At 40.0% G+C, this 13328-nt stretch overlaps 1 protein-coding gene across 1 annotated transcript; it reads right to left on the bottom strand.

The window, feature by feature from the left end:
* Positions 1 to 1939: 1939 nt before the first annotated feature.
* GTPBP6 (GTP binding protein 6 (putative)) lies at positions 1940 to 12306 on the bottom strand. Its single transcript, XM_075727594.1, has 10 exons — positions 11919 to 12306; positions 9784 to 9921; positions 9295 to 9365; positions 7593 to 7723; positions 6782 to 6852; positions 6172 to 6330; positions 4633 to 4841; positions 2984 to 3132; positions 2521 to 2673; positions 1940 to 2081 (listed from the first exon to the last, which is right to left on the bottom strand). The coding sequence occupies exons 1-10, from the start codon at positions 12304 to 12306 to the stop codon at positions 1940 to 1942; spliced, it is 1611 nt and encodes a 536-aa protein (XP_075583709.1).
* Positions 12307 to 13328: the final 1022 nt, after the last annotated feature.

The following is a 13328-nucleotide window of genomic DNA, read 5'->3' as shown; positions in this document are numbered from 1 at the left end:
GTATTTTATCAGTGTGAATCTGATGTGTCTGGGTTCAGTTTGTGTCAAGTATACAAAAGTAACAATTTAAAAATACTTTTGATATATCAGGATTGTCTATACAGTGTCTCTATTTGATATGATTTTTATATATACCCCAATACCTCATTAACACTAGAGATCTAGAAACAGCTGTGCTGTTGTTGTGTGCCAAGTATCAGTTGTGAGCCACCTTACCAACAGGGTAGTCACAAAATTCTTTGGTTCGTAACAGATATGTGTATTTGAACACTTATTCTTTTATCACTCATGCCAGTTCTGTAGTGATAAAGATACCAAAACTAGGCCCCCTAGACGGTTTTGTCTGTGGTAATGAAATATGTTTTATTAGGTGTTGCCAAAATATGCCTTACATTGATAATAAACACAGATGAAACAAATGCCTTATCTAAAGTCAGACTGCTCTAAAAAAAATACAGATTCTTGACTTCTGTCATGCTCATTTGGGGTTTCACAACTGGTCTTTTATTTACCTATTTTAGTAGCTCTATAGTTACTTTTCCTCTCAATAAGTTTTTTGCTTATGTAAAAACTAAGCAAACTAGCTAACTTTTGTTTGCCATTGCGTATTAATTCTATTTTCTGCTTTTTTTAAATGAAAAGTGCAATAACAGATGGTCTTGAAAGTAAGAGAAATGGCAAGCATTGGGACTAAAAACCAGGCATTGTATAAATTTCACTATGCCACTTCATCAATATACCTCACTTTTTAGATGCACTTTATATGCAAAAGCTGAGTTCAAATGTCTGGCAAGATGTTCACGTTTGCAGCTGGTATTTGCAGGAGTTTGAAATCAACTGCTTCTTGACAGATCAAACTCACCCTAGACTTCTCAGCATGAAAGGCTAAGATGCTACCTCCTCATGCAATCTCCTCTAACTGCAGAATATGTAGGAGTAACAAACCAAACATTCCATTTATAAAGACGACTGTCTAAATGCTTTTTTACAGTGCTTTTTATCCTTGCTTTTGCTCTATGTACTTCATACTGAGCAGTCATTCAGTTTTGACTTTTTTTTTTTTTAGTCACTACCTGCATGAAGTGTTATGTTATACGATACTCAGAATGTTTTTCTGCTTATCTTTTGTACCCTCAAGTGGCTTGTTACTCTGTCTAATAAAACTTGATCTTTTTGTGTAATACGGATGAAAATAGTTTTGCTTCTACTTTCTGTGATACTGATTGTTTTATTGGTTCCCAGTAGTAATTAATAACTCAGGTAATGGATCAGGTTTTGGGTTTTTATTTTTCTTTGTGAAATAGTTTCACACAAAATCCATGGTTTGCTGCACCTTAAAGAGAAAATATTTAAGAACTGACACAGTAATAGGTATTGTGGATAAATTACTGTAGGCAAGAAAACTGTACAAGTAAGATGTTCACAGCTAACTATTTATTGCTTTAAATATACAAGGCTGTGGTTTTTTGCTTCACTGTAATAAGACATGGTGGTTATTTTACTTACATACATATTTATATACAGCCAACAACATTTTGTTCACTAACTTTCATTTTCCAAGGACCTTAAATATTATTTTATTCTGAAAAATAGGGTAAAAAGCTTTATTTATATGATATAAGAAATTTGGTACTTTTCTGAAGTTAATTCAGATGTGATGCAGTGATTTCCATGTGTCTGAGGGTCCACAGCTTAAAGCCAACAACTGTTTCAACATTAAAAATTTAGCGCTTTCCTTTGTGCATGCTGACAGAACAAAGCTCAAAGCTCTTATTGTTTCCAAACAGAAGTTTTCTGAAACAGTGTCCATTTCTAAAATGCATCAAAAACATCAACTGGGGAAGAAATACACTGTTCAGCACCCAGGCTAACAGGTCATTAACTTCATTTCACATCCTTTTAATGACATCAGTTTCTTTTCCTAGAAAAGGATGCAGTTTCATGGCATAAAGATCTTACTGTTAGGAAAGAGTTTTTTGTATCTGCCAAAAGCAGAACTGCTGATTATCACCTTCACCCTGGCTGTGCTGTCTTCAGGCATGACTTCTACTTGCTGAACTGTTGCTTCTTTATAAAGCCAACTGTGGAAGTAAAAGCATATTAGCATCTTAAAGGTATGACATACTGCATAAAATGTGATCTTTGTTTTAGGTCAACATGTTCCAATCTAGGTAATTTAACACTTCAAAAGATGAAGTGCTTCACTTTTCATAAATTTCATAAATCTTTCAGATTTGTGTTTTTATCAGAACTCTGGCTCCAGGACCAGTGGCATGGTCTTTCAGGAAGCATGTTTCATTCTATTAACACACAGAATTCTGTGAAGGACACTTTCAGAAGCAGACTCCAGGGTATCTAATGGGGGTATTTTTTCTCAATAGGCCAGAAAACTTTGATAATTATCCCTGTAATCCTTAATGCAGATTAAAATCCATATGATATGATTTGGAAATTGTAAACCATGCAAGACTAAGAGTTTCATATTTCTCCAAGTCCTTCTTAAAATTCAAAGTTATTTACCTTAGCTGAGGTCCCTCTAAGTTGATGTTAACTGTCAGAATCTTCTTCCCTGTTGCCGTCAAAACTTTTTTCTCTATTTCTTCTTTCAGCAGTTCTAAACCATGTCCATGTAGAGCAGAAATGGCTAAAGCATTTTCTTCAGTGGGTTTATACCTGAAAGGTAACAATTGCTAGCACATTTACTCATGAAGATGAGGTTGTGAAAATATTCCAAGCACGGACAATTTAATTGTGTTACTTTATACTGACACTTTCCTACAGAGGCCACTTCTTGTATGACTCAAGTGATCTCTTTTGTAAGTACATGATAATGAATTCTTTTTAAGACCTTCATTACATATGTAAAAGGTTGAGAAACACTATTAAATGTATTCAGAAGTGTCGGAATTCTTTCCTAGACTAAGAATTAAAAAGCTTCCAGAACATAAGAGATGTTTAAGTACACTTAGCATCTCCTGCTTACCTTTCTATCAAATCCACTTTGTTATGAACTTCTACCATTGAGTCCAATAAATGGCTGGGAATATTAAGATTCTTCAGAACTGACAGAACAGTTGCTTTCTGGAGGATGGTTTCTGGATGAGTAATATCCCTCACATGAACTATCAGATCCTAGCAAGTATCAATATGCAAGACAGTTACTTAATGAAACACAACAGCTACCAAGTTGTAGAGATTTTATACTATTTTTGCATTGCTAATTCATATAAGATTCTTTTCCTATTCATTAGATAATACACTGGCAGGTTAACACTGTAAAATGAACTACTAAAACAGTATTAAATCAATACTGGTTTTTGTACCATGATGGAAGAAAATCTGTAGCAGCTTAGTCTTTCACTTCAGTGAGTACAAATTGCCTCCAACAACCCTGAAACAAACCCTGTCAATCAAGCTAGTTACAGAATTCAGATTTCAAATAACAACTGATCTAATTTTTCAATACCAAGGCTGTGCAACAATATGGCTTCAAAAATACTAGAGAAGAAAAAGAGTGAGCTATAAAAAAATTTTAGAAAAGTAATGGCTGAAAAACTGTTTCAAAAATGGGGGGGAAAAAACCCATGTAACTTGTAATTCTATTTTGACATACAAAATGCAGAAGATTCTCCTTGTCCTTACTCTTAGGCTCCCGAGATACTATTACTGGTGCTTCACTTCAAAAGCTTTATACAAAAGTTATCAGTTTCAAGTACATACATGATCATGTTTGCCATGATAAAAATCAAGGAACCAAATTCAATATTTGCATTCAATCTTTGCTCAAGATACTGCTTCCAGCTTCTGAAAATTGATTATTACTCAACCTTAATTGGTTTAGCAGTGGACTTGGTAGTGCTAGGTTAATGGTTGGACTGGATGATCTTAAAGGTCTTTTCCAATCTAAATGATTCTATGAAAATTAGTGAGAAGTAAATTTCTTGCCTTTCATTTAACACTTCAGAATAAGAGACAAACAGGATAGTTGCAGCCAGCTTTTGAATGTCCTATTATTACACGGTGAAGAGTCCAATCCTCAGAAGCATTCCGGCATCCAGCTACCACTGAATTTCACTACCTTTGACGATACAGGCTTTTTGTTTAAATGTCTGTGCATATGCAGCTTTACACTTTGCTGTAACACAGGAAACTGACTTCAATGAGAAAATGATTGGAAAAGTACATTTATATTATTACATGCTGCCTGCACCACATCACAGTCACCCACTTTTAGTGCTATAGGAAACCTTAAGTTAAAACCAGATCATTCCAGAGGCTTTATTTCATTTTTAACTCTCAAGAAAGCTAGCCTCAACTTATTCTGATGCACTGTTTTAGGCTTTCAGATATTTGATCAGCAAAATCTGATTTATCTGGTTTACATATCATGGAGAAGGACACATATACTCCAAATAAACCCTTTCTGAAATCTCTTCATATCTATATATTCTGCATAATTTCAAGTGTCAGAAAATTGGCTTATGGTAAGATATTTACCTTAGGAGACTACTATAGTCAGCCAGATACTTCATTAAGAACAGCATGCCAATTACCTTCCCCTTTTTTGAAGGGGTGAGGATTATCTAAAAGGCAGTTAATTTGATTTCTCAATTTTTATACTCAAATACTTACTGAGTAAGCCACTTCTTCTAATGTAGCTGAAAAGGACTCAACCAGATTATGTGGAAGATCAGTCAGAAACCCGATAGTGTCAACATAAATAACTGCCATATGTGAGGGCAGATAGCCAGCATGGGCTGTAATATCAAGAGTGGCAAACAGCTGATCTCTGGGTTGAAGTCCTGCTTCTCCAGTCAAGGCTTTGATCAAGGTTGTTTTTCCTAATTAAAGAGAAACAGGACAAGATTTTAATGGCTTGTTTCAAGTAAAAATTTGATTTGCAAGGCTCAGGTGAGTTGTATGATGTAACATATCTTTTCATATCTATTTCACTAATTTAAATCTAGCCTATGATTAATGATCTATATGATGTTAGGAAATCCAAAGACAGTCTTAACTTTTGTAACGTGGAATTGGATTTAAGGCCATGCCTGGAAGCTATGCTGCAAAATCACAAGATGATCAAAGACTGAACTGACCTACCCACATCTCTCACCTCTAAGACTATCTGAAGAGTGCTGCCACAACAGCATTAGGAAGCATACACTTAAGTACTCCTCAGTGCTTCTGTTGTCAAATAAAACAATTCAATATTTACTTGTTAAATCTGACAATAAACAGAAGCACTAATAATATGTAGCTTATTAGGTTTATGCTTTTACTGGACGTTTCCTCATGAACATAATACTGGAGACATTTATTTAAGTCAATGAATACTTCACAGAATTTAGTTGCTAAACTAAAAGTGCTCAGTATATACCCTAGTTAAAGTATTTCAATTACGTGCACAAAATTGTAACGTATATATTTTGTTGAACCTTCAGTTTCAAAAGTATGACATTTAAGAAAAACATACAGCGCAATCCAAATCTTTGAGTATATAACTGATAACAAAACTAGTGCAAGGTAAGTTTGTTTTTATAAAGATGTTGAACAAGAAAATGAAATGGTCTTAAGATAATGTAAGCTGAAAAAAGTGTCTAGTCCAAAGTCTGTTTATGCCTTGTGTATGAATTCACTTGTGTAAGCTATAAAAAAAAAACACTTTAGCTTTATTTAGATTCTCTTACGAACACATCTCAGAACACCATACATTAATTAATAGCTACAGTGCTTCTTAAGCACATTTCTCAGATCAACTGCCAACTCTCCTGAATTTTCCTCCCGTGCCTCAAGCCTTCACAGTGATCTAAACACCCATGTACTTTTCTTTACCCATTCTGATCAAGTAAGAAAGATTCATATAAAGGGACACTAGCAGTACAGTCTTCAGCACTATATATAAAATCTTTTTGGCACAATAGGTGCTAGGCATTTCTCCAAAACATGTCTTCAAGACTGAAAAAAACCCCAACAAACCCAAAAACTAACTACAACAAGCATCATGTGCTTTCCTAACTATCCTACTTGACATATATTCATTACACAATTTAAAAACTAATTAAAACACAAAGCCTATTCACACTGAAATGAGATTCTGGCTAGAGTTTCTAATTAAAAATTAGAAAATGTAAGGTCTTTTGTGTTACAATTGCACGAGTTTTTGCTTACCACAATTAGTATAGCCCATTACTGAGATAACTGGAAACTCGCGTTTTCTGCGCTGAGTTCTAAGTAAAGACCTTTTTCTTCTTAGTTTCTCCAGGGCACTCCTAATTTTAAGTTCTTTTTCTTTCAAGACACGATTCTGTGTCTCCATGAATGTTTCACCTGAAAAATACAAATGAATAATTGGCAGACTAGTCTACAAGAGAAGCAGTAAACCAAGTGATGTTGTGCATTTGCATATCAAGTGAGTTAGCACTAGGGCATATGAAGTTATAAATAAGCGACTAAAAGAATGTATTCTTGCCTAAGATAGAGTCAAAGTGATAAGTAATTATTAAAACATATGCTAAGCACTCTAGAATAACCATGTACACTTATGATAAACCCCTGTGGGAGCAAATACTCGGTCCGTGGCCACTTACTGAGCCAGTACAGACCAAAACTTTATTTAAAGTTACTTTGCAATAAATTTTTGTACATTCACTTAATTAGATGCAGAACATAAAGAGTTTTTCCTCCCGGCCTCCTCCAAATAAAATAACATGCAATTAAATTTGTTTAAAGGCTATGGAGAAAAAAAATCCTCTAATTCAGGAGAACATTTAGACTTTACCTGAACCCATGATGTATCTCGAGCCACCTTTCTGCTGATCTAGCTGAGACACCTCATTTTTCAGATTTGACCTGGCAGTGGAGTAACAGTTAATTAGAAGCAATTCTCTATAATCAAGCTATCCTAAAATGCCTAACAAATGTGAAGCAGTAGTGATATTCTAACAGTACAAATAAAACCACTAAATGACAGAACTCTAAATAAAACCTGCTCGTGGCAAGAAGCCTGGCAAAAAAAAAAAATCCAGATTTTCCTGGCTCCTCAACTGTGGTTTGAAAAATCATGCAACTCTTTTAGAAAATTACAATGGATATTCTGAAATTTCAGGGAGCCAAAGATGCCTCTGATAAATCCATGCAACTCACACCAACTTCCATGTACAAGTATTTCCATGCCATGTAATATAGAAATGTGGAAAATACAGATACAAAGTAATGGCTTTAATCTTCCTTGTTTATAGTTTTCCTTGTTAAACCCATCAATATTATATATGGGATACACATATCCAATTCCTACACATTCTTGCAATCCATCTTCTGCATTAGAAAGAACTGGGACCTTTTCATGAGAAATATATTTTTTAAGATTATCTATTGAACACTTTCTGTCTTGTCTGTCAGCACTGCAGAAACTTAAAACAAAGACATTAAAGCAAATATTTCTATGCTCTAATCGATCATTAAGCATACTATGCAAGCACTGAAATAGCATCATTTTTCTTTACAGTACAGTATTACCATTTTTGTTACTGTAAAGAAATAGTCACTAAAGTATGTAAATATCAGTATGTGATTTGCACAGCTTGAGGTACCTGAGAAGCGGAATTTCGGCCAATGCTATCTGAAGTTTTGCTTCTTTAGTCCGGGCATTACAATGAAAAATGTGAAGTACAACTGTGTATCTGTCAAAGACTTTCACGCCCCAGGCATCTTCTAGTTCTTTCTTTAACCATGTAAGACAAAATAACCTAGATGTTTTCTGTCCCCCACAGTATCGGTAGATCAATTCCTACACAGCACTACAGTTATAGTTAGCTGATGGACACTTGAACTCAGAGGATCTCAGGATTCCATTGCAATGGATGGGTAACAACTATGACCATGCAAAGGCAAAATTTGGTTGACCACGACAAAAGGTGAAGAGTTTACAAGGTATAACTTTACATCTAGGCCCATCAAATTCGGTGAGAATCCTTCCATTGCCTTTAATAGATTCTGACAACAGCTCTTACAGCACGTCTCAGAATCAAGAAGCTCAGTGGTTAAGTCCTTGCAAAAAATAATTATGAAATGCTGGTATGGGAAAGGATAGGGATAACATAGGAAAAGAAAAAAGATTACCAAAACTAAAAACAATGAGAAAGAGAGGAAGGCAGGAAAATTATTTCATAACCAGCTTTTCACAAAATGCTTAAAAAACCCCAACCAACCAAAAACCCCCACCCTTGCTCTAATTCAGCAAAAGACACTTAAAGCATGCAGTAGTTCCCCTCTACCATCTCTAAAATCCAGAATGCTTGTTTTATACATGTTCTCCAACACTTTCTTGAATCAACCCTGTTAAACTGCTCTTAAGATCTACATTTGTGAAAATAATTTTTTTTTTTTTTTTAGCAAATCTAGTACTAAAAGTACTCATACTATAAATTAGGGAATAAAAACTAGGAAATTGAAATATTTTCAGCTTCCATTTCATCAATAAATTCAAGTGCTCAAGATAACTATCTATTTGAGATACTTACCATCTCAGTTCATTTTATAATGGGGGAAAACATTCAAGACTACCAGCAAAGCATAATGTTTGCTTGCAGAGTTTGCATGCACTTTATACCCTGCATGATGCTGTACATCCAAAAACCTGAGAAGTATTTATTTCAGTTTGTCTAAGCATTTCAAAGAGCATCTATAGTTCATGCACCAGTTGTTTTACTGCCAGTGTTAAAAAAAGTGAAGCATGTTCCTCCCCTCAACATAAGCCATCCATTTAAAATACAGATTCTTTTTAAGGTTTTTAAGGAATGAAGGTTTAAGTATTTGAAACATTCAAATGTAATCTTGCTCTGAATTTACACCTCATATTCAAAATACAATACAGCATCCACAGAACTACAGGAAAATACACTATCCATATAGGTATAGAAACTTGTGCATATAGCTAAATCAAAGTGTTGACATTCTTCATAACAAAAGCTGTGTCATCACCTCCATTTTGTGAAAAAGACATTGAGTAACTTTTCCAACATTTTAAGTAGAGCCAGTGCCAAATGCAGGAGCAGAGTCTATACTAAACGTCTGTTAGGCTGCTGGAAAATTTCATGCATGAGAGCTGGAAACACACGTATCAACTGGACAAATGTAATAGGAATTGTTTCCTTTCAACAAAACTCAGTCCAGGTGCCTTCATATATTACCATTTGCAAATTCAGAGTCATAACCGACCCTACTTCTCATAACGCCAATAGCCTCCAAAAAATACTGATGTAAAGAATATGATTTGATATTATATTTAATTACCTTTGTTAGTGAAGATATTCTTTCCACATTCAAGAAGACAGCTGTCACATGGGGCAATTTTTTAATCTTTTCTAAAAGATGGATAACCATTACAAAATACAGTGTTAAATGTCAATTCTCTTTTTAAAATATACAGAATATAAAACCATTTTGCACTGAGCAGCATGCTCATAGAATATCAAATGGCATCATATTCTTTGTTCACAGAACAGCTGTATTTAGTACTATGTCAAACAGCTGCCAGTTTCACTTACGTCAATCACATAAACATAGGGATTAAGTTGCCTCACACATTTTCAGTGGGCATGGGTTATTTCTATTCTGTGTTGCTTTTGTAACCTTAAAAAAACTCTCTGAAGTTTGTTTGCAAACCTGCAAGATAGATAAGCAAAATTCTCTCTCTTCAGCTTTCATACCTATCCTTAACCAGTTCTGCTGCAGAAGTCTTCCGTTTAGAATGACGCAGTGCTGAAAAATCTCAGTCCTTACCTGTCAAAACCTGAAAGTTTCCTTTGCCAAAAATAAACTTCTTGTCTGGATTTTTTGTAGGAATAATTATTTTATCTAAAACCGTCCAGTTCTGAAGGGTATCTACAAGAGCAACGGCTTCAGCAATCTGTAATTCAGCTTTAGGAACACGAAAAAAAAAAAAAGAGAGAAAGAAAAAAAGATTACAATATACCAGCAAAACTCTGCTCAGATTTCCAATAACTACAGGACATGCATGAACAGGGAAAGACTAAGCTACACTGAAATTCTACTAGGGTATTTATTTTAACCAGCAGCGCAAGGAACAAAATGTCTTACCTCTAATCAGAATAATTAAACTTCTAGTTTGATGCAATTTTACTACACAAAGCATCTTTCTGCCAGTACAAATTATTTCCATGGTTATTGATTTAGAATAATTTTTAATTGTATCGTCAGCAATAACAATTGTAATTGTAACTAGTTGGAAAATAAATTCTGTTATTTTAGAGGAGCACAAACCCACATGATTAATTCCTTGGTGTTTTGCAGCAGTATTTAAAGCATTATCAATACGGCATATCCTGCTGCTAACTTCAATGGTATTTACGCATAAAGGACCTACACTGATTTATGACTTGCTAAAACCAGCAGATTCTAATCCTGGTTCATCAGTCAGATGAACCAGAATTCCAATCCTGGTATTCTGGTTCATCGGTCACTTTTTCTTTTTAAACATCTACATGGCAAAGCACTGATTTTTGAGGACCTAGTGAAATCATGAAGGCTACATGGGCATATCAGATCAGTAGCTCGTTTTGATTTGCCAAATGGGAGTAAGATCCTCTTTTCGTAACAGATTTGTCAAGTTTCTCTAGATAGCAAAACGTAATTGATCTACTAAATAGGTTACCTCGGTCCAAAAAGATAATATATTTTTAAAGATAACCACGATCCACTTTCTCATCATATTGTTAGTGTTCCTTGCAAAATGCACAGATTTCCTGTTGTACCTGTGGTGTTTCAATAATCATTCCGAAACATTTGTTCACACTTCAGACTCTTCATCTGGAGGGCCGAAATAAATGGAAAGGGATCACTGCCATTCTTATCTATGTCTGGACAGAAATGCGCCTTCGTATTTTTTTTTCCCCAGTTGTAAAATGGGAATGCTTATGTAAATTCTGAAAAGGTTACGAACTTTATCCAGCACAATGTTATAATTAGCAGCACTAATAAAACTAAATAATAACCTTGAATACAAGAAGGACTATCATATATAAATTGACAAATATATATATAAAAAACTAACTTACAAAACGCTGAATCCTATTACAACTGTGTAATTAGGTAAGCGTTTGGAGAAACATCAAGCCAAGTTCATCATATATGTTAAGCTTGCATGATTAATGTGTATGTATTAGCCAGCTACAAGGGTTTCTGAAAGAAATCTAAGAATAGGAATGCTAATTAAGGTCCTTATAAAGAAATTACTGGCAACTGTATCCCTAAGTAACTACACAAAAGCACTTCTTTTAAGTCGGTGAGAGGACTTAACTACACAAGACCTTGTTTTCACCACACTCTCTTCTACGGACAGGAGAGTATTCCTGCTCTTCAGCCAACTTCTGGGTCAGCCTAAGGCTGAAGGACTCCTGCCTACCTGGCCAGGCAGCACAGCCGAGGGCTGTTCGGCTCATACGGGGCATTCCCATATTCGGCTGCTTCCTTAAGCAAGCTTAGCACTCTATGCACCAGGTGCTTTTGCTGTCTATGAGCCAAAGTTAGCGTAACTTACAGGTCAAAGCACCGACCCGCGAACAGTCACGGAGAGCGCCTTCTCTTTCAAAAGTGATTTATCAAGTAGAAAACACCGACCTAGACCTTTTACCTGCTCCGAGCTTTGTATTTCGCCGTTTTACCACTGTAACAACGCGTCTACTCCCCGCTACCCGCACTAATTCCCTACACGTATTCCTGCGGGACCGTAGAGGTCTACAACGGGGGGAAACCGAGAAACGAGGCGGGCAGGGAGAGACGCCAAGCGGCAGGGCGGGCTGGCGGGACCCGCGGGCGGGGGGTAACGGTAACCGGGCCGCAGCCAGCGCGGCGGCCCGGCCCCGGCCGGCGGAGCCCGCCCCGGCGCAGCCACGCACCCGTGGTCAGCGGCGACTTCTTCGGGCCCCACTTGACAGCCGGGTGCACCACGGCGACGCGCTGCGCGCCGAGCCCCGCCGCCAGCGGAGAGGGGCCCAGCAGCTCCTCCAGCTCCGCATCATCTTCGTCATCACCCTCATCATCCTCCTCCTCCTCCTCCTCGTCTTCTTCAGCCCCGCCGGCGCCCGCCGCCCCCTTCCACCGCGCTCCGCCGCCCGCCCGCGGTGGCCCGCCCCTGCCCGGCGGCCGCTGGGGAGCCCGCAGGCCAACGGCGGCGCTGAGCGGGCGGGCGGGCAAGGGCCCGCCGCGGCAGCGGGCCGCGCCGAGAACCGCCGCCACTCGCCGGCAGCGCAGCAGGAGCGACTGCGAGAGGCGGCCGGGCCCCATCGCAGGGCCGCTGGCAGCGCCGCGCCGCCCCCTCCGCCGGGCGAGGCAGCGGGAGGGACCGGTTGCGGGGCGCGGCCCCGGCCGCTACGGAAGCCCCGAGGCACAGGGGCAGCGCGAGCCCGCAGCGCCCGCCCCGCCCACCAGGCTGTGGTGGACCACGTGACCGCGACCCCCGCCTCTGATAGGCCGGGAGGCGCCCAGGGGCGGCCGTGATTGACGTTGGGCCGGAGCCGGGGCCCGGGCCGCCGCCGCCGCTGCCGCCGCCGGGGGAGGGGGAGCGCCCGGGAGGAAGGAGGGAGCGAGCGGGGGGGCGGTGTCGGGGCGCGCGTCCCCGGGGCAGGTGAGTGGCGGGCCCCGCGCGCGCACACCGTCGCGCTTCCTCTCTCCCGCTGCCGCCTGGGCCGCGCCCGCCTCGCCCCGCCGCATCCCCCGGGGCGGTGGCGGCGGTAGCGGGCGCGTCCGCGTCCCTCCCGCAGCTGTAGGTCCGTGTGCTTGTGCGTACGGGTGGGCGAGGGTCCCCCGTCTCCCGGGCCGGCCCGCCGCCGCCGCCCGTTACGTCCCGTCAGGGCGGTGGCGGCGCCCCTGAGGCGGGCGGCCCGGCTGTGCGGGGCGCGGTGCCGCCGGCGCTGCGGGGGTCGGCCCGAGGGGGAGGAGGGGGAGGTGAGCGGGCCGTGCGGCCCCGGGCGGCTCTCCGACGGCCGGGGCTTGGTACCCGCTGCCTCGCCAGGGCTCCCGCCAGGTGCCGCGGTCCCGCCGCCCAGTCCTCTGCATTATTTCCCTCTCCAAGTTGCGTCCCCTCCTGCGACCTGCTTTTGCGGGGGACTTTCTGGTTTGGTTTTAAGGGAGCTGCCTAGAACTAACTCTTTTTGTCTTCCTTCCTTGACAGCTTTTGGCTGCTGTTTCGCCCGCAAGAGCCAGAGCTTTGTTAAGTTTTTAACGCTACCGATCTAGTCGAAGTTTCCTCAGAAGCGATGCCGATCACGTTAGCTTGCTGTCTGCGCTGCTGAAATAATGTAGCGGAA

The sequence above is a fragment of the Pelecanus crispus genome, chromosome 1 (assembly GCF_030463565.1).
Source record: "Pelecanus crispus isolate bPelCri1 chromosome 1, bPelCri1.pri, whole genome shotgun sequence".
In the NCBI taxonomy this organism is placed as follows: Eukaryota; Metazoa; Chordata; class Aves; order Pelecaniformes; family Pelecanidae; genus Pelecanus; species Pelecanus crispus.
Note: the sequence above shows the minus strand (reverse complement) of the source record. Positions and strands in the feature narration are given on the sequence as shown.